Raw genomic sequence first — 18,728 nt, 5'->3', positions numbered from 1 at the left:
TTATCAAGATCTGAAATTTTGACACAGTCATCTTATTCCTATGTCAAAAATACATGCTGGAGTACTTTCTGACCAGTGTTTTTTTCCTTACTGTGTTTACTTTCCAGGCTTTTGGTGATGCTGCCATTAATAAAGAGATTTCTGAACTCAAAGTACACTGTGTGACCCTTGGATGCAGTTGGTCTGGTATCATGAAAAATTTTGAGGTACGTTTAAAGGCAGATTATTTAAATTAACGTGCTCTTAGTTGAATGGGGACAGAAAGACAATGAAACTAGGTTCTCAGCAAACACAAATTAATGTGTCATTAGAATCAGCAAAGGTATCGTGATTTATACCAACAGAGTCTCTAAAAACTTGCCATTAACTTTAGTAGGGCTTTGACCAAATCCAGAACATCCTGAATGACTGTGAAGTTCATGTTGCACAAATTTACATCAGCTATGCCTTTTTTTCCCTGTGGGTTTACTTATTTTTTAAGTGCAAGTAGATTTTGACAGACCAGAATACTTCAGTCTCCAGGACTTTGTTATAGGCAATATCCTTAATGTGCTTTTATAGAAGAAATCATTTCCTCCCACGTAAATTACTCCTATTGATTGAATGTGTTCATCATTCTTTTCAGACTGATGTGAAGTGCCTCAGGTAAAATATTTAAATGAGCTAGGTCTGTGAATCTGCCATTCAAATTAGAATAATGAAAAAATGCAGATAATTCTGATACTAAAGCAGCTCTATTTTGGTCCCCTGGTGCAGGAACAGAGGGTCTTTCTGCATTTATAACAGGGAGTCTGCTATGTACCTTGTGTGACTGCGTATCTAATAAGCATCTGAGGTGCTGCTGCCTTTTCTTTGATAATTTTGCACAAATTTTTTATTTGAGTTTACTCCTCTGAGGAAAAATCTACTCAGTTTGCTTAGCTTCATAGTTTTGAGAATTGGAGCCCCTCTCAGCATGAATACACGGCAAAATTGATTTGAGAGTTGGGCGTGTGATTCAAATTGGCATTTCTGAGCCTGTTCTGTAGGGGACAGTCATCTCCCTTTAACGACAAAATCAGTTGTGACACAGTGCCCGCAGAAGCTTCGGTAAAGAGGTCTGTGTAAATAGTTTTTATTGAAATACTGTGTTTTTAAGAATCTGAAAGTAGACCCATTAGATGTAGTTATGAAAGAAGTAATGCTGAGATTTTTCTTTGTTGAGAAGAGAGGATGAAAATAGTGAAAGGAAACGTTTTAAAGTTATTTTGAATATAGGTAAGCGTTGCATCCTAATTGTTGCGTGGAAGTTGTCAGATGTCCATTCTTTTATGCTCTGCAGAGATGGCAGCAGACGAACCGCGTTCATCCTACCAGCCAGAGCAGGATGGTCTCGGGGCTCAAAAAAAACAACACAGAACCCCACAAAAAAAGTCAAAACCAAAAAACCACCCCAAAACCCCCCAGGCTAAAAGTTAGGGATCCTCTAAGACAAGGGAAAAAGCTGGGACCAGGATCATGTTACTTTCAAACAAAAGCACTAGAGAGAAACAGTTCAAGGGGGACCATATGTTTAAATTTATCAAGTTTTGTTTGTTGTTGGGGTTTTTTTAAGTTAAAAATTAAAAAAAAAGCCCCAGTAAAGTTGGTGAATTTTTCACCAGTAATCTCTGTAACACTGTGGAGTGGGACTTTACCTAAGCTTAGAAGAAATGCAAAGCAAAGATCTGGGCTGGCAGAATGGAGAGCATTGATAGATAAATGTGTATCTGCAGTTTACGTTGTGGTTTCTAACTTTTTACTTCCAGGAGCATCAGAGTTTATGTGAATATGCTTTAATCCCTTGTCACACTGGTTGTGGACACATGGTGATGAGAAAGAAACTTGCAGATCATTTGGAAAATGGATGTGCTAATAATGTGACAATGTGTCAGAAGTGTAAGCGGAGCTTATCCAGTAGTGAATACCAAGTAAGAACATTTCTCTGTTTCAAGTGAGGGCTTTATATTAATGGCTTAAATAATCTATCATGACATTTTTCATCCTGATTTCATGAATGCTAGTGCACTTGGAGAATATTTCGTTTTCCTGAGTTCGCGAATTTTTCCACACGTGTGTTGGAGGGGAAAATGAGCTGGATTTGATAGTCTGCTTGTGATGTTAAAACGGAGAGGGAGATACCTGTGTGCTCATCCAGGGCTTGGGCAGCCCAGGTTCTAGCTCCTTTCTCAAAGCATGTGTCCCAATATCAGGTAGGTAAGAAGCACAGACAGTGGCAGGGAAGAGATCTTGAAAGTGGATGGAGTTTTATTCAGACTAAAACTGCCCACAAATTTGTAAGGCATGCTTTTGTCAGATAGTATTTCTATTAGATCTGAGCAGGTATGACTCTCCAAATTAGCAGCAGTGTCCATATAGACCAGGAAGAGCATACTCCGAATCTGTCAGAAATTTCTCAGTGACTATTTAAACATATTTACTTTATATTTTTTTGTGTTAAGTTGTCTTTCCCACGGTTGTGACAGGGACTTGCAAAATGTATGTGCATATATACACACAGGGTAACACTGGGCTGTCCCCAGCATTTGCTCAAAATCCTCTTCAAAGCAACCTTTTTTGCCCCCAAGATTGTAGTTGATCATAAAACTTTGAAGTTTGTGTTACTAAACTTATTGCGTTCTTCCTTGAAAGTAATGACTTTCTTAGTCAATGCTTGAAATTACGGTAGCAGAACAATGTTACGTGTTACTGACTTGCAGATTGTAAGTACCTTTGTACGTTCATTTTAACTTAAATAAGAGGTGCTCTTTATTTTTACCCATTTTTGTAGATGCAGCACGGTACAAATTCTGGGAGTGGTCTGAGGGCATAAAGTGAGCGAGTAGAAACTCTTCTGTGTTGCTGAAGGAGGAAGCGGTGTGGTGGGGCAGATGAGAAATGATAGAAAAATATCTGTTCTTATATGCAGAGATTACCAAAGATAGAGCTTCAGTGGCACCACTTCTCAGCCTCACGATGCAAGTGCCTCATCTGTTGTTTAGGACGTTTTGTGATTAAAAACCCCTGGACCAAAGCAATAGCCGCATGAATGAGAGATGCCCCACACCTGCTAACGCTGCTGTGCGTGTTTTCATTTGAAAGCTCTGAAACGTTCTCGTCCCAAACCCACATAACTTCTGACCCTGTGGGCTCTGTTAACACAGAAAATGTTGTTGGGCAACACTCCTTTGGGGTGTAACCTAGTGAATATTGTTTCCTCCAGATGATTTAAAGAGAATAATTGCCAGCCTTGGGGTTTTGTCCTGGAATGGGGGCATAGTGATATAAGACCTATGTGGCAGGAGGGTTGTGAGTATCTCAAAAATCTAGCCTGAAGTAAGTAAGTCTAGCCTGAAGTAAGTAGTAGTGGATAGCTTTGCACGTCGTAACTGTCACAAATTTATGCCTTTCCAAATACTGAGCTGTAAGAGTGACTCAACATGGGGGTAACAGCCCCTCTGGAGTAAGAACAGGGTGCTCTTGCTAAAACACGCTTCTTGGGAAGCTTTTGCCTGTGCTTTTCGTATCTTACTAACTCTTACAGAGAGAAGAATATCTGGACCCAGGCACATTTTACCAGTGCTAAATTCAGCGTATGTTTCAGAGAGACTGTAAATACCAGAAGGTGGCAACACTTAATCTTTCAGCCTTCTGGAAGTGCTGTAGGGAGACTGGAGGAGGAAACCTGAGCTGCCTGAGCGTTCCCTGAGCACCTTTCTCTTTTCAGAGGTCTGTGATACGGCAGATCCACCTCAGCGGGCTCCATTTTCCTGCAATAAAGAACTGTTTTCCTCCCACTCATTCCGGCTAGCTATCATCTAATTAATTTTTTGGTTAGGAAACCTTGGCAACCAAGCAGGGGATTGGCCTTGAGATGTTGATCTTTCTCTGCCTGCCTTAGTTAGGATTTGTAAAATTGGAATTTTGCTGGTTACATGATCTGCTTTAGTAAATCTGCAGTTACGTGGCATAAAAATTTTGATTATTTGTGCGTGTTCCATGTATCCACAATCTTCTGGGAGCAAATAGTAAGTTTTGAGCACTGCTCTTGCTCTCTCCCTCTTAGCCAATCGTTTATTGGTCTTGTGATTTTTGTATTTCCATATTTTAAAGAAACTTCTTAGCAGCCCCTCTCCCCCTTCAAGAAATCAGCGATCTGAAGGAGTCAAATAGCAGAAAGGAAGAAAATAAAGGCATACTTTGTGCAATAGCTGAGGTACAGGCTATTAAAAATGAGTGAGAAAAACTTATGGCTGTATTTCTGAGGACGGAAAGAGAAACCTTAGGACTCTTTGCAGGGGAGACTTGAGGGTTGCTGCAACGGCTTTGTCAAAAAATTTCTAGACTGCTATAGGAAATGTACTGGCATGCAAAGGCGTTTGTAAAGATTAAAGACAGCTCCCCTGAACAGTATGAATTGAAAGCTGACAGTTGCTGTGTTACGTACACATATTACCGTTGTATGAACCAATGGCAGGAGGATTACTTTACCCTTCTTGGAGCCAGAAATGGCAGGAAGTCCCGTGTTAGCGGTAATGCATTTTGCATTAGCACATCATGATGGAAAATTTGGATTCCAGCCTTCAAAATATTAATAAGCAGGATGCAAGAAGGGTCTGCACATTAAGGAAACTATATGAAGTCAGTGCAAGAAGAGTTTATATTTGGGTTTCCTGTATATTTGCGTTCTGTTCTGTAATCCACCTGCACGTCATTGTGTATATATGTGTGCGTACATATGTGTGCGTGTGCGCGCATAACTATGGTTTGAACTGGGCAAGACTTGCACATTGCCAATCTCGTATCAGATTTCCCAGGGTGACCTTGCAGAGCATCTGTAAGTAGTTTCCAAAAGCTTTGGGCCCCATAAGCCAAAGATCACACTTTGTACTTTCACTTAACAGGTATTGCATCTGGAGATCCGTCACTGAACACGCCTGCGAGGCTGAGAAGGAGAGTAATCAGTTTAGAGGCTTAGCTTGAGAAACCTCCGAGTCTGCAATTCATTGTACAGGGGACAGCAGCACCCGCTTTTTGCAGATGTGCTTCAGTCCCAAATTTCGGAACATTATTTCCTCTAAAAAGAAGCCAGAGAACTCTGCAGCCCATTGTGTAGTGATGCCCAGAGCGGGCACTCTCTGGACAGGGGTACAGGATTTTGCACTGCGTGTTGTGGGGCTTGTAGCATTCCTGGGGAAGTTATCCTTCCTTCCTTGCTTTACTCGTCCTTAAATCCACACCTTCCAGGAAGAAAGTAGGAAATTTATTGTAAACTTTTTCTTCCATAACACAGAATTTCTTCTAGAAAAGCCTCCCAAACCCCCAAGTTTCTCTAAAATAGGAATAGCATTCTCAAACAAAAGCTTTGTTTCAAAGACTCCTAAATAAAGATGCTCAATGATTTTAATAATGTACTGAATTATTTTCTTCTTGTTTTAATGACAGGAACATTCATGCGAAGGCAATTTGTGTAAGGAACAAAAACATGTGCAAACAGAAACACCATCAAAGGAAAAGGTAGGTAAAAGATGAGTGAATGCAATACGGCTTTATTTCAGTTCATAAAAGTATCACTTGTTCATTGAGATTAAATGAACATCCGAGAACATCTTCAGATATGGCAGTGTATCTGGATGCTTTTTACATCCCAGTATGGCTCTGCTGACTACCGTCTCTTCCCTGCTCCCACAATTAACTTTATTAAATCACCTTCTCAATTAATCTTACAAAAATGTGGAAATGTTTTTTTCCTTTCAAATATTCACGGAGACCCACAAGAAGACGCTGTATAGCAACATATTTGAAGAGACATGCTTTTTGTTGTGAAGGGGCCTAAATCTGAATATCACTCAGAGCATTTGGTCTGATAGATCCATTCATTCCCAGGACGTGCTGTACGACACAGCTCTTCTGTGGGTTCTGGAAGAGCAGGAAGAGGGTTGGAGTGGCTGTGTGCATGGTGTTATCCACTGCGGCGGGATGCTTTGCTTATTGACGTCTTATTTATGAGAGGTTGTTACTAGGGGATCACTGTGGTTTGTGAAATCATTATGGAGTTTGTTAGATGGACACTTCACTGTCGGGCTGCATGCTAGAAACTTGCAATCAACCACACTCTTGATTGATTTACTAATGAATTTTCAAGCTGGTTGGATACTGTAAGCAGCGGTAGTGCCTTGAGTTGAATTAACCTGATTTATAGCTGCTGGGATTGCGGCCTAGTTGTTTGCAGATAAATAAAAGAATCCTTTTCAATTGCTATTTGATTATCTTCTTTCCTTTTTTTTTCCCAACAGAACTGCCCCACACCCTTAATCAGCAAGGATGGATGTCGTTTTGCTGAAGCTGGCTGTTCATTTAGGGTGAGTGAAATGTCCGCCTTCAGGAAGGTCTCAGATGGTGTACAACTCCGCACTGTGCCCCCGGTCTAGCCAGCCTTTGTGTTCAAGGTAGTAGGCTTCCATCTAAATAGATCTTTAAGGAAAGAGAGAAAGTCTGCCCACTTTTAGTAGATCAGCAGAGGTGATGTTGGAACTGCCATGGTTACACAGCGGGTGTAAGGTGCAGTTCAGCCTGTGATACTCTTTTATCTCGCACTGTGCATTCACTTCAGATAAAAATAGATGTTTATTACAATTCTGCTGGTTTATCAGATGTGCTGTTCTGCTCTGGTTTGGATATTCCCTCCAGGGTAAAGCCACTTAAAACAGTAACGGGTCTTTTCTGCATTTCAGTTGGCATCTGATGCCTTGTCTGGTGTATTAAATATTGGCTTATTTGAGAATCTTGCTGGGACTCTGCCTGGCACCCTGTTTAACACAGGAATTGTAGGCAGTTTTCTTTTTATGTAGCACGTGTACATGTGCTAACACGTAGCCTAGACTGATCGTTGGAGGGCTTGTTGGTTTTGCTCGCTCCGTGTCTCCTCTGAGAGTCGGCTGCTATGTAGCTGGACCTCTGTCTCGCAGTTCTTCCATCTCTGTCTCTCCCAAGAAGTGGACGGGAACGTTGCTTGATTTGGCCCCAGGCCCATTATGGTAGCTGTACGCAGAGTGTATTGACAGCGTCTTCTTCTTACAGGGAAGCAAAGAGAAGATAAAGGAGCATGAAAAAACTGCAGTTGGGGCCCACATGCTGCTTCTGCTGCAGCACATAAAGCAACTGAAGGCAAGCTTGTGCACTGCTGCCAAATCTGCAAACGGTTTCATCCCACGGTCAGACCTGAATGTGAATGGTGCCGGAAAAAGCGTCTCTGATCTGCAGATCCCGGGGGGGCTGGAAATCAATGGGGATCTGGAAGTAGACTGTTTTCCTGAATCTTCTGTTTCTGAAGATGAATCTGTTCTGCAACAACTTGTGAGGGAGAAAGTGATTTCTGAGCTAGAAAATAAGCTGCATGTGTTTGAGAATATTGTGGCAGTGCTCAATAAAGAGGTGGAGACCTCTAATTTGGAAATCACAGCCTTTCGGAGACAGAGTGAACTCGATCAAAATGTAATACGAGGCCTTGAACTGAAGGTAAATAGTTAAGATAAGCATTGTCTGTGTGCTTGTTCTATAGCTAACAACTATTTACCCATATCAGAGAGAGGTGGTGTAGAGATCAGGACAGGGATGGGCACAGGAATTTGAGCTGTGAAGTGTTAAGTTCTGGACACATCTACAGGTCCTTTTGTTGTTTTGGATAGATGAGGATCTCTAATATTTGTTACCTAAATCTGTGTTTAGGTACCTAGATATTCCTGAGAGTTTTGAATGTTCACAATTTGCCATGATCGTACTGTGAGCCAGCGACAGTTGTTTAATTGACAAATCCTCTTAAAGCAGCATTATGCCTGGAGGACCAAACAACCATCTCTCCAGGTGTTTGCCTTATGTGTTGATATGTAACTGTCGCTTAAGAAGAAATCAAAGGAGACTCCCCAGAACGTGAGGTTTCCAGAACGATTCTGCTATTTCTGCAGCACAACAGCCTGGAGAGGGGGGTTGATTGAAAGCTATTTGTTTTTTCTAGATTGCAGAGTTGCACCGGTGCCTGACGCAGAAGGATGCAGGCCTGAGCAGTCTTCATAAGACTCTTCTGTTCTCTGAGCAAGCTTCCTATGATGGGGTCTTTCTGTGGAAAATAACGGATGTTGGCAGGAAGTTACAAGACTCTGTGACTGGAAGAGCAGTCAGTTTGTATTCACCAGGTAAAACAAGACATATGCATCTGTTAGCAAAACCCAGTCCTTTCGAAAACCTACTGATTTCTCTACAACGGTGCTCGTGTGGACAGATCCTTTAAAATAGCACCTTAAACTAAGATGCTGCTTATGCAAAGCCCTCATGCTGTCCTGCCTGTATTTCAGGGCAGCTGTGGTGTGCTCTTCCACAGGGTTGTGTTCTGTTCCGGGCTTTCCTTTTGCAATTTGCCCTCCGCCACAGCTACTTGCAGTGACATCTGCTGGATCCGCCTCGTCTAACCCACGGCTTGGTGCCTGCGGTACCGAGTGGCTGTCTGCTGCGGTAATCTCCCATGTGAGAAGTAATTTGATTAGGTAAAATATGCTTGTGTGGCTAATAACAGGTAATTTTCACTGAGGCGTGAGGCTCTAAAAGTATTTCAACCACTGGATTTTCATTGCTTCTAATCTCCAGGGTGTGCTGATTTGCCTGTTCTCATCTCTGTGATAGCAAAACACCTCATACGCTATCTTTTCCCATATGTCAGAACACTCATTAAGTCTTTTTTTCAAAGGAGGCTTTGCTAATGAAGAGTTCTGATTTTCAGCTTTCTACACTGCGAAGTATGGCTACAAGGTCTGTCTGAGGGTTTATCTGAACGGGGATGGGACGGGAAAAGGAACCCACGTGTCCCTGTTCTTTGTTGTCATGAAAGGAGACTACGATGCTCTGCTCCCGTGGCCTTTCAGACACAAGGTAAGGAGGACAACCTTCTGGTGTCTGATCCGAGCACAAACCCACCGCTTCTCCCACTGAACACAAGGGGACTTTTTCTCTGGAATTTAGTGGAAGTTGGAGCGTTTTCCCGTTTTCCTCTCTGATGGCTATTAGCCATCTTGGGTAATAATTTTTCTCTGAATGGAGTGATCTACACCCAGGGAAAGCTGCTTTTACCGAGATTCCATGCTTTGCCTTGTAGGATTTTCAAGCCCCAGAACACTGCTGTTTGATATCTCCCAACCTGCGTCCACCTGGGCTAAAGCCAGAGACACATTTTTTCCTGGCCCTTGCTATACATAGATAATCTCAGTTTATGAGGGAATTATGATTTGCTGCCTGAAGCACAGGTGTCAGAAACGTGAGGTTAGAGTTCTACTTACAAACGTGCCATAGATGTCTTACGTGATCCTGGTCTTGTTTTTTCTCATCGTATAAGTGTAATCTGATAATGGCAACAATGGTTAAAAAAGCAGTGAAAGTACGCACGGGCTTCTGATCTCTGTTCTAGCACTTGCCTTCGTGTGGTAATAATTCCGTAAGCCTTTCATATAAATAGCCTTGCTAGCATTTAGCGGCCAAAAAAAATAGAAATCAAAGTCCCGAATCCTCAATGTATTAAAAATTATTACACGGATTTCACATTTAAACCTAAAGAACAGGGAGTTAATAAAAGTGGTAATGAGATGGGGAGATTCTATACCGATACTTAGGTTGTGTCTTTTACATATTTGCATACAGGCCACTGAGCTGTTTCTTTTGATTCCAAACCCAATAACAGAATGAATGTAATGACTGTAACCAAACTCGGGGCTTGTTTAAGTTGTCAGGAGAGAGAGGAAAAAAAGTCTTTGGATTGTGCAGTTCTCTACCAAGAAAGAATTCTTTACTTTATTTTATTTAATTTTATTTTATGGGTGGCAGAGTTCTAAATACTTCATCTGGGAACTGGTACAGTCCCCCTTGTTCACATTAACAGAACCTGCAGGTTGCAAAACATTGATTATAATTTGTACTTAATTATCGATAGAGCATCCAACTGCTTTTGCTGGAGGTTTGCACTTCTGTCTCTGATGTTTTCTGGTTTATTTTTCAGTTCAATAACTCATCATTGCCGTGTTCTGTTTTTCAGGTTACATTTATGTTGCTTGACCAAAATAACAGGGAACATATTATTGATGCGTTTCGCCCGGACTTGACTTCTGCTTCTTTTCAGAGACCAGTGAATGATATGAATGTTGCGAGTGGCTGCCCCATGTTCCTCCCTCTGTCCAAGTTACAGTCACCTAAATATGCCTATGTGAAAGAAGACACGCTTTTCCTTAAATGCATTATAGAAACAAATTAGTGAATCTTGAAATAGGAGTATCTGCTAAATCATCTACTGAGCTTCATCCGTTCACAAGAAAAAAACCCATCAGCTTGAGACCTTATATTAGTTTTCATGTGCACAAAATGCAGAGAGCCTGAGCCTGTGCTCCACCGAATCAGTTCACGTCAGCCGGGATCTGCCTGCTAGAGTTAGCTGCTGCCGAGCATGCCGAGTACGCTGTCTGCGCCCCGCCAGTCTGCTATTGCGAGTGAGAACTGTGGTTATTTCATCAAAACAGCCGATGCTCCCGGTGTAGATGCAGGTTGCAGTCACCCCCCTGCAGACGCTGTTCTTCCTAACGCCCGGCCCAGCTCCCTTCCAGCTCCCTTCCCTGGGTCGGTGTGTTTCTGGGGTGCGAGGGATGAAGCTGAGCTTTCCCCAGCAGCTGCCTTTCCCGGGAGGTGCGGGGCGAGCACCGGCGCGACGGCGCTGGCAGGCAGCCCTAACCGGGGACTTTGGCTGTTCCCCCACCAGGGACAAGGGCAGATTCCTTCCCCTGGAGCACCGATCGGGTGTCTCTGTTTGTGCTTATTGATGACCTTGAAAGCAGTGCGTTGTGGAAAGCATTTGTAGCTTGAATTCCTTATACTGGATGTTTTATTTCTTGCTATTTATTTTAGACCTATATTTATGTGCTCTGTAAAGAGATGTTCTGTTGCCTCAGCAATCGGTGACCAGATAACACTGTGCCTTGGGAAAATCGCCTCTGGTATTTCCAAAGGGGTCGTTTGACTTTCCCATTTCAGACCTGGAGCTCTGAGGGTCGTTAACCCTGGGAATTCCGGAGCTGCCAGTCCAAGCGGCGGTAAGGACCCCTCAGTAGCTTTGTTTTAAAGTGTTCGGTCACTTCCTGAACCTTCAAGGCAAGTGATTAGAAACTATTGATTTTTTTTTTCTTGCTTAATTCTTTTTATGTGCTCTGATATTTAAGTCTTTTCACACGCTAAAATAGAAGTAACTACTAGAAATCGTTTTGTCTTCTTTTAAAAATAGAGGTAAGGAATGATTTTATCTTTTTTTGTTTTTATAAGCAAGTCCAGCTTGCAAATGTCTGGATGCGTGCAAAGTTCAAATGCTACACTTTATCCCCAAAAGCAGCGAGCCTTGCCCCCTTCATTCCCCGCGTAACCACTGTTTGACAGAATCGGTGGAGATGAGCTTGGGTTTGGTGCAGCAGTTTCTGAATTTCCAGCGAACTCTCCGCGGTACAGCTCGTGTGTCCTGGGCTGCGAGCTGTTCCGCGGGCTGCAGCGTGCAAACCCAGGGCCTGATCTTGCAGAGAGAGGCAGGTGTGTATTTAAAGACCTTTCCACAATTACTTTATTCATTTTCCCTTTGCAGTATTTCCCGTGGCTCAACTGAAAACACAAAGCCGACAGACAATATTGTGCCCGCTGTGCGAGGAGGGAGAGGAGAAACTGTTTGTCCACTTATATTTTGCAAACCATGGAAACCGCCGCCGTCTAACAGAGCTGGTGAAATGCCATGTGCTGGGACTAACCTCCAGCCTGACGGCTGGCCTACGAAGAGATTTTGCAAATCTCTCGTTTCTATCTTGACAGCATCCTTTAAAATAATTAGTTGTGATAAAGTATCAAATTTCAGAAAAACTCACCCCATAAACAAACATCTATCAAGGCTTGTTTGGGAAAGAACTGGATATTCTTTGCCATCGCACAGAAACAGTCTCTCTCTCTCTCTTTCTCTCTCTTTTTCTCTCTCCCATGTTTAGAATGTTTTTTCAGCGACAGAAATTTATTTTTCCAAAAATGTTCCAGACCCTGTAACCACACTGGAGTAATATGACTAAAAATATTCTGCTTTTCATGGCTGTGTAATTTTGACAAGTGCTGTATTTATTACAATCATTCATATTTTCTTACAATTTTATTTATTTCCTAAATAAAGCTCACTAACTTAAAAAAAAAGTTTGTGTGTTATTTTTCACTGCAAAATAGGCCATTGGGCGACTTGGAGGGCGGTTTGCTGTAGAAGCAGCTGAGCGGCGCCGCAGAACCCATTCATTTCTGCAGCACCCGGGGGTTCACCAGCGCGGGGGGGACCCGGCTGTGCTGGGCGCTGCTGCCCCCGAAATAACCCCCCTGCCCCGCAGGGCTGGCGGTGCCGGCGGGCAGGGGACGAGGCGCCTCGCCTGGGTCCTGCAGGAAATCCCTGGAAACTTTGGGAAGGAACCCTAAAGCATCTCTTGTCGGTGCCACGGCGTCACCTTGTCGCTGCCTCTGGAAGCTGGTGTTTGTATGGCAGACGTAGCGCCCAATAAATGGGGGTTTGACCCATAAAATTGAGCGAAGGGTTGTACGACTCCGACCCCCGCGGCTCTACCCCCCGCCGGCCGGGCTCAGCGCGTGGGGGGATGTGGGCACAGGGATGGTGGCACGGTCGGCACAGCGAGCTGCTTTCCACAGCCGCGTCTGGCTACTGCAGCCGGAGCAGGAGGGAGGCGGCGGCCGATTTTGGGAGAATTACTGGAGATTAAGCTAGCGGTGTGTGCTCTGCCCGGGTGCCAGGGGGGTGGGCGCTGCTCCACACCTGTGTGAGCTTTCCCTGCTCCTCGCTGGCCGTGGAGATGCTTTTCCACTGGGTGCTTTTAATTAGCTGCTTTTATCATAGTGGGCACTGACTGCCCAGGGCGGCTCGGCTGCCTCTTTGCTCCACTCTTACTTTTCCTGTGCAAAATCCTTTTCCATGTAGAGCTGTTATTTCTTCAAAATAATTAGGAGGGTTTTCCTTGAGTGTGAGAGACAGAGAGAGAGAGAGAAGGTGTGGGAGAAAATGAGTAAAACCGTGCGTGGGTGGGAGCTGGGGAAAGAGAGAAAGTGTGTGGGAGGGAAGATGTGAATATGTGTGTGCGAGAGAATATTTCTGTTTAAGTGTCTGCACCGAGGGAAGCACAAATGTACGTGTGTGCGGATGTGCCTGCGCGGGGTGAGAGGTACATCCAGCGGAGAGTGAATGACCTGACGCCTTTGTGCTTTTCTCTAGCTGGATTCTACCGGGAACAATTACACTGATTTCCTTCAAATCCTGTGCCCAGCCGGGATTTCGCTGCGGCAGGAGCCCGGAGAGGTCAGGGCACAAGCCACAGGGAAGCAGGAGCCTCCACACTGGCCCGATGAATATCCCGGAGAAAGGATGCTCCGTCCATCCTGGTGTGGCCGATACCAGCCTGTGCCTGACCTGCCCCAGACACCAGGACGGGGTGGGCTGGAGACCAGGGGGCAGGGGGGGAGCCCGCGCAGCCCCCGCCGGGGCAGCCTCCTGGGAGGACAGGGCTGAGGATGGAAAAAGGGACCCGCTTGGTAAAAATCAATTATAAAAGTTTATTGGAAGCGCTGTAGTTCCCATTTTCTTTCTCCCACGGATTCCCAAAGGGGAAATCCCTGAGGGGACGCGATCCCGGGAGGAGAGCTGCGGGGCTGCAGGGTTTGCAGGACGCTGGGCTCATCGTCCCACCGCGCGGGGCTGGGGTGCCTCTGCCCGCTTCGGTTGGAAGTCGCCAGAGCAGCATCGCAGGGAGCCACATTTTGGGATCACTCAGGCCTGGATGGTGAATGTCTGCAAAGGGGGGACATGAATTACTGGCTGTGCTCGTGGGGCCGACAGTTTGTTGGTGTAAAACCATCCCCGGGACGGGATGTAGATGACGCGTTGCTCATTTCCAGCAGGTCGCAGAGGCAAGCTGAACTGCCGTGAAACTTGTGAAAGTTTCATTTATCGTGGGCTCTGTGTTGCGCGCAATTGATGGAAGAGTCTTGAGATTACTCGAGGCCCCAGACAGCAGCGAGGCGCCCTGGGGCCACAGCCTGAAACCACGGCACGGAGCTTGAAGGAGCACCATGGGCTGGAGGAGCAGCGGATGGAGCATCAGGGGCTGGAGGAGCAGCGGATGGAGCACCGTGGGATGCCTCGGGGGCTCCTCCTGCCTCCCCGAGAGCAAAAGCAAGGAGTTGGAGCCTGTCATTGCCACGCTGCAGGCTGGCGGGCGGGTCGGGGACACCCTGCTAGAGGAAAGGGGGAGCAAAATCCCCCAAAGCAAGCGAGGGGCTACCAGAGCCACCCGTGGGGCCGTGCCCTGGACTCAGGGGTCTGGTGGCACAGGGGGTCCCTGTCTGCGCAGCATCGCACCGCGCAGACACTGCCCAAATTCTTGAAGACCAATAATTACAGTTGCCCTAAGAGGCATCTGCTTATTGCAGTTTTGTAGCTGGGTCAGCAATGCAAACACCCCCCCGTAAATACCGATCTTCACTCGCTGCTTTTCACTTTGCCCCACTTTCTCTTTCTTTCTTTTTCTTTTTCTTTCTTTCTTTCTTTCTTTCTTTCTTTCTTTCTTTCTTTCTTTCTTTCTTTCTTTCTTTCTTTCTTTCTTTCTTTCTTTCTTTCTTTCTTTCTCTCTTTCTCTCTTTCTCTCTTTCTCTCTTTCTCTTTCTTTCTTTCTTTCTTTCTTTCTTTCTTTCTTTCTTTCTCTTTCTTTCTCTCTTTCTCTCTTTCTCTCTTTTCTCTCTTTCTCTCTCTTTTTCTCTTTCTTTCTTTCTCTCTTTCTCCCTTTCTCTCTTTCTTTCATTTTCTCTTTCTTTCTCCCTTTCTCTTTCTTTCTTTCTTTCTTTCTTTCTTTCTTTCTTTCTTTCTTTCTTTCTTTCTTTCTTTCTTTCTTTCTTTCTTTCTCCCTTTCTCTTTCTTTCTTTCTTTCTTTCTTTCTTTCTTTCTTTCTTTCTTTCTTTCTTTCTTTCTTTCTTTCTTTCTTTCTTTCTCTTTCTTTCTTTCTTTCTCTCTTTCTTTCTCCCTTTCTTCCTTTCTCCCTTTCTTCCTTTCTTTCTCCCTTTCTTCCTTTCTTTCTTTTTCTCTTTCTTTCTCCCTTTCTCTCTTTTTTTCTTTCTCCCTTTCTTCCTTTCTTCGGGGGATGTCTTTTCTGAGCCGTGCTCAGGAACTGCAGACGTGTACATAACATATCTCTGTCAAAATTCTGTAAGGGCTCCATTAATATAAGACGTGCACAGCTGTGAGAACACTTACAAGCTCCTCACGTCTTATGCAATTGCATAGAAGCACGCAAAGAAAGTTACGTTAAAAAAAAAAAGAAGGATATGGATTAAATTCACGCTAAATAAACAATAAAAAGAAATGAAACCCAATGCCTAAATGCTCTTCCTTTTAAAGGCACAGCTGGCATAAAACTGCCAAATGTCAGATTTAACGACTCTGATGCTAATTACAACCATACCTTTGTTCGAATATGCCCTTTGGTATATCACTTTTCTCCGAAAGGGCTCGAAGAAGAGCGAACTCCCCCTGTGCCGCGGCGCAGGCGGCGCTGCCGGAGCATTACCGCGTCCGTGAGGAATGCGTCCAGCCGCCACACGTTCCAAACACGGGGCTCTGCGCCGGGCTCTGGTGTTCCTGGAACAGTCTCCCGATTTTCATCTCCAAAACCTTCAGCCACAAAACCGTCTTGATAAGGAAACGGATGACACTTACCGGGAAAGAAGCTGAAATCGGAGCGATAGCAAGAGTTCTCTAATCCCACAAATCATTTCTGTTGCAGAAATAAAGAGCTGAAGTGAATTTTTTTTTCTGGTCTGGACCGAATCAAACGATGCAGAAAAATCAAAGAGTTTTAGTGAGCTAAGTCAGGACCGCTTGCTCCGTGTTTAATGGCCAGGTTGGCAGAGAGTCATAGTGCTTCGGTAGCTACGAGCGTCTAAAATAATCAAGGACAAGGTTTGTAGGGAAAGATAATATTTTTTTTGAATCAACTAATAAAGCTGAAAAAATCCAGGCAAACTTTCAGGCTTATAAGCCCTTCTTCAGGGCAGGAAAAGAGCTCAGAACCTCGCACGCGGTTGCTTTGAGCTGAACCTGGTTGTGTTGGTCAGTCGGGTGGTTTCAGAGAAAAGGTGGCCGAGACCCGTGGAGCAGAGGGAAGCGTTGGCCAGGAGGGAGAAAATTGTGTCAAGGGCTGCAAGCTACTGCAGCTGTAGCTACTTTTATTGGCATGGATGTGTTGCATTTTACCAGCTGAATCCCCAGATGGAAATGGCACTCGCAACTTGTTCTGAGCAGCGTCCGAGAGCTGCCCCGGGTCCCGCGGTCCCTGCTCCGCAGCCCCGCGTCACTCGACCGCCGGAGGCTCCGGAGCGGGAGTCGTTCCTGCAGATCCTATCTCCACCTCGGGCCTGCAGCTCACAGGCAGCTTCATGTTTGGGTTTCCATTCAATATTTCTTGCCTTCGGTTTCCAAGACTACAAGCCAACATACAACCCCTCCTCCCACTCCTGTTTTCAAAGAAAGAAAAACACCGTGAAAAGAAGCCACCCGATTTCTGGGCGGTTTTCAAAGCAGAAAAGAAAGGCAGCGGCGGGAGCTGCTCGCCCCGCGCTCGCCGCAGGCTCTGCTCCGGCCAGGGCTCCCGGCCCCTGCTCTCCGGGGGCTCCTGCCAGCAGGGCAGGGAAGTGCCTTCCCCACCTTCACAAGCGCAGGGTGCGGAGGAGCAATGGGAAGTTTTTAAGGACCAAATGGGGATGTTGGGGTAGTGAGCTGCCCGGGGCTCCATTCAAACAGCTTTGCAAATGCTGGTTTTGTTTGGAAATTCAATGGCGAGGAAGGAGCCCCAGGGACCAGCCCTGGGAGCCCGCGCTGGCCCCACTCCCCAGGCCGGGAGAGCGGAGGATCACCGGCACTCGGCTTTGCACTTCGCTTGGGGTCTCACTCATTTCTATTGATCTGGAACAGTGTGCTTCCAATGGCTTGATTTAAACAGGGCTTCCGTGCCTATCTGGCAGGGAGAGCAGGGCAGCATCTTCTGCCGCCTCTGCACCCCGGGCACCGGGGGCTCTTCAGACGGCGATGTGAGCGCGCCATGGAAATATTAATGTTGGCATGGTCCCAGGTGGGTGCTCCTTCCCCAGCCCAGTGTGTCAGCCATCATTCCACCGAGGTCCCTGGAGTCCCACCGGAGTTAAACCAGTCCCTCAGCCGTGTCTGACCACTGGGCGCTGCCAGCAGCCCTGCACCTGCCTCTGCCAGAGGCCATGGGGCTCCACACCGCGACAGAGAAACGGGGTCTCCAGCGGCTCCCCCGGCTCCCCAGGGGTGTGTGGGAACAGCTGGGCAGGTGTGCGGAGGAGGAGGAGGAGGAGAAGGAGGAGGAGGAGGAGGAGGAGGAGGAGGGCTGCACCCAGTAGCTCACTGCAGCAGGAGCTGGGGCCAGGCTCGATGGGGATGGCGTGGCAGGAGCACCCGCAAAGAAACCAGTGTTAAATGAGAACGTGCAGCTCTGTTTGTGTTAGGAAATAGAGGATGCATCTCAAATTCCTTTCTTTTTTTTCTTTTTGTTTGGGACTTTTGTTCCAGGGCGATGTTACTGTGCTCTTTCCATTGGCAGGTGCTGGGTTTGGGCTGCCCTCTCTGTGTCGGAGGGTTTTCTGTAAGGTTACCCCCGCTTACACCCATGGTGAACTTGATCCCAAGTTTGATTTACGTGTCGCGTCATCCGCATTCCCATATGGCAAATGACCAAGATGCTGCAAACATGAACGGTGGCGGCTGGGAGGAGGGTGTGGGGACGTCCCCGTGTGCTGCTCGGCCCCCCGCGGGGACAGGCTGGGACGGGAGAGCGGCTCCGCCATTCCAGCAAACGACTGGCTTTGGGTCAGACCCAGCACCAGCGACGGCGGCGAAGTGAGCAGCGGTGTTTGTCCAGGGGGAGAGTTATGGTGCAAGAGCTATTTTAATCCTGCGGTGACTCACGGCTAAGACATCCTGACTCACCGCAGCGTTTGGTCGTTCGGCTGTTTTGAAGATGCGTCAGGTTCCCGTGAAGGCGAAGGACGATGTTTCACGCTGGGCAAATGAGCTGCCATTTTTTTTTTTTTCAGCTGCCTAAACCTCTGCAAACACGGGCTCGGGCTTGGGCAGTCAGGCAGAGGCACAGCCTGGCAGGGCTGGCACGGCGCGGCATGGCATGTTGGGCCCCTGCCCGCCACCGTCTTCACGTTGCGCTGGGCTTTGCCGTACACGCAGAGAGCTGGAAAGCAAAGAGGAGAAGAGCCTTACGGTGCCCATCGCTCGGGGAACCGCATTTCCCATCAGGTTTGCACGCGCGGTGTCGCCCCCGCACCACCAAGGGCCACTCGCAGTGCGGGGAACGCTCAGGCGCCGGTGTTTTATGAAAAAGTTTGATTAAAAAAAAAAGATTTCTGAGATTGCAGAATTACACAAAGTTGTTTAAAAGGCATTTAGCCCTGTGCCATTCACTCCTGGTGACCAGGGGAGCCACTCATTTTTGCAGGTGCGCCATGAACCCCAGCACGGGGGAAGCCGCCCCATGGTGCTGCACAGAGCTCATCGATTACGGGCAACAAAATTCATATCAACT

General features: G+C 46.2%; 1 protein-coding gene across 3 annotated transcripts in view; it reads left to right on the top strand.

Annotated features, from left to right (window-relative positions):
* TRAF1 (TNF receptor associated factor 1) overlaps positions 1-12,244 on the top strand; it is a 32,280-nt gene extending 20,036 nt beyond the window's left edge. For all 3 annotated transcript variants that reach the window (XM_054220711.1, XM_054220713.1, XM_054220712.1), the window contains exons 4-11: positions 108-206; positions 1,788-1,949; positions 5,464-5,535; positions 6,315-6,380; positions 7,099-7,536; positions 8,033-8,210; positions 8,792-8,940; positions 10,094-12,244. In XM_054220711.1, coding sequence (XP_054076686.1) covers positions 108-206; positions 1,788-1,949; positions 5,464-5,535; positions 6,315-6,380; positions 7,099-7,536; positions 8,033-8,210; positions 8,792-8,940; positions 10,094-10,309 — 1,380 coding nt within the window. In that variant the 3' untranslated portion in view covers positions 10,310-12,244. The remainder of the gene's footprint in view (positions 1-107; positions 207-1,787; positions 1,950-5,463; positions 5,536-6,314; positions 6,381-7,098; positions 7,537-8,032; positions 8,211-8,791; positions 8,941-10,093) is intronic.
* The last annotated feature ends 6,484 nt before the right edge of the window (positions 12,245-18,728 follow it).

Source organism: Rissa tridactyla, chromosome 14, assembly GCF_028500815.1.
Source record: "Rissa tridactyla isolate bRisTri1 chromosome 14, bRisTri1.patW.cur.20221130, whole genome shotgun sequence".
NCBI lineage: Eukaryota > Metazoa > Chordata > Aves > Charadriiformes > Laridae > Rissa > Rissa tridactyla.
The sequence above is the reverse complement of the archived record's forward strand: the minus strand, read 5'-3'. Positions and strand labels throughout refer to the sequence as shown.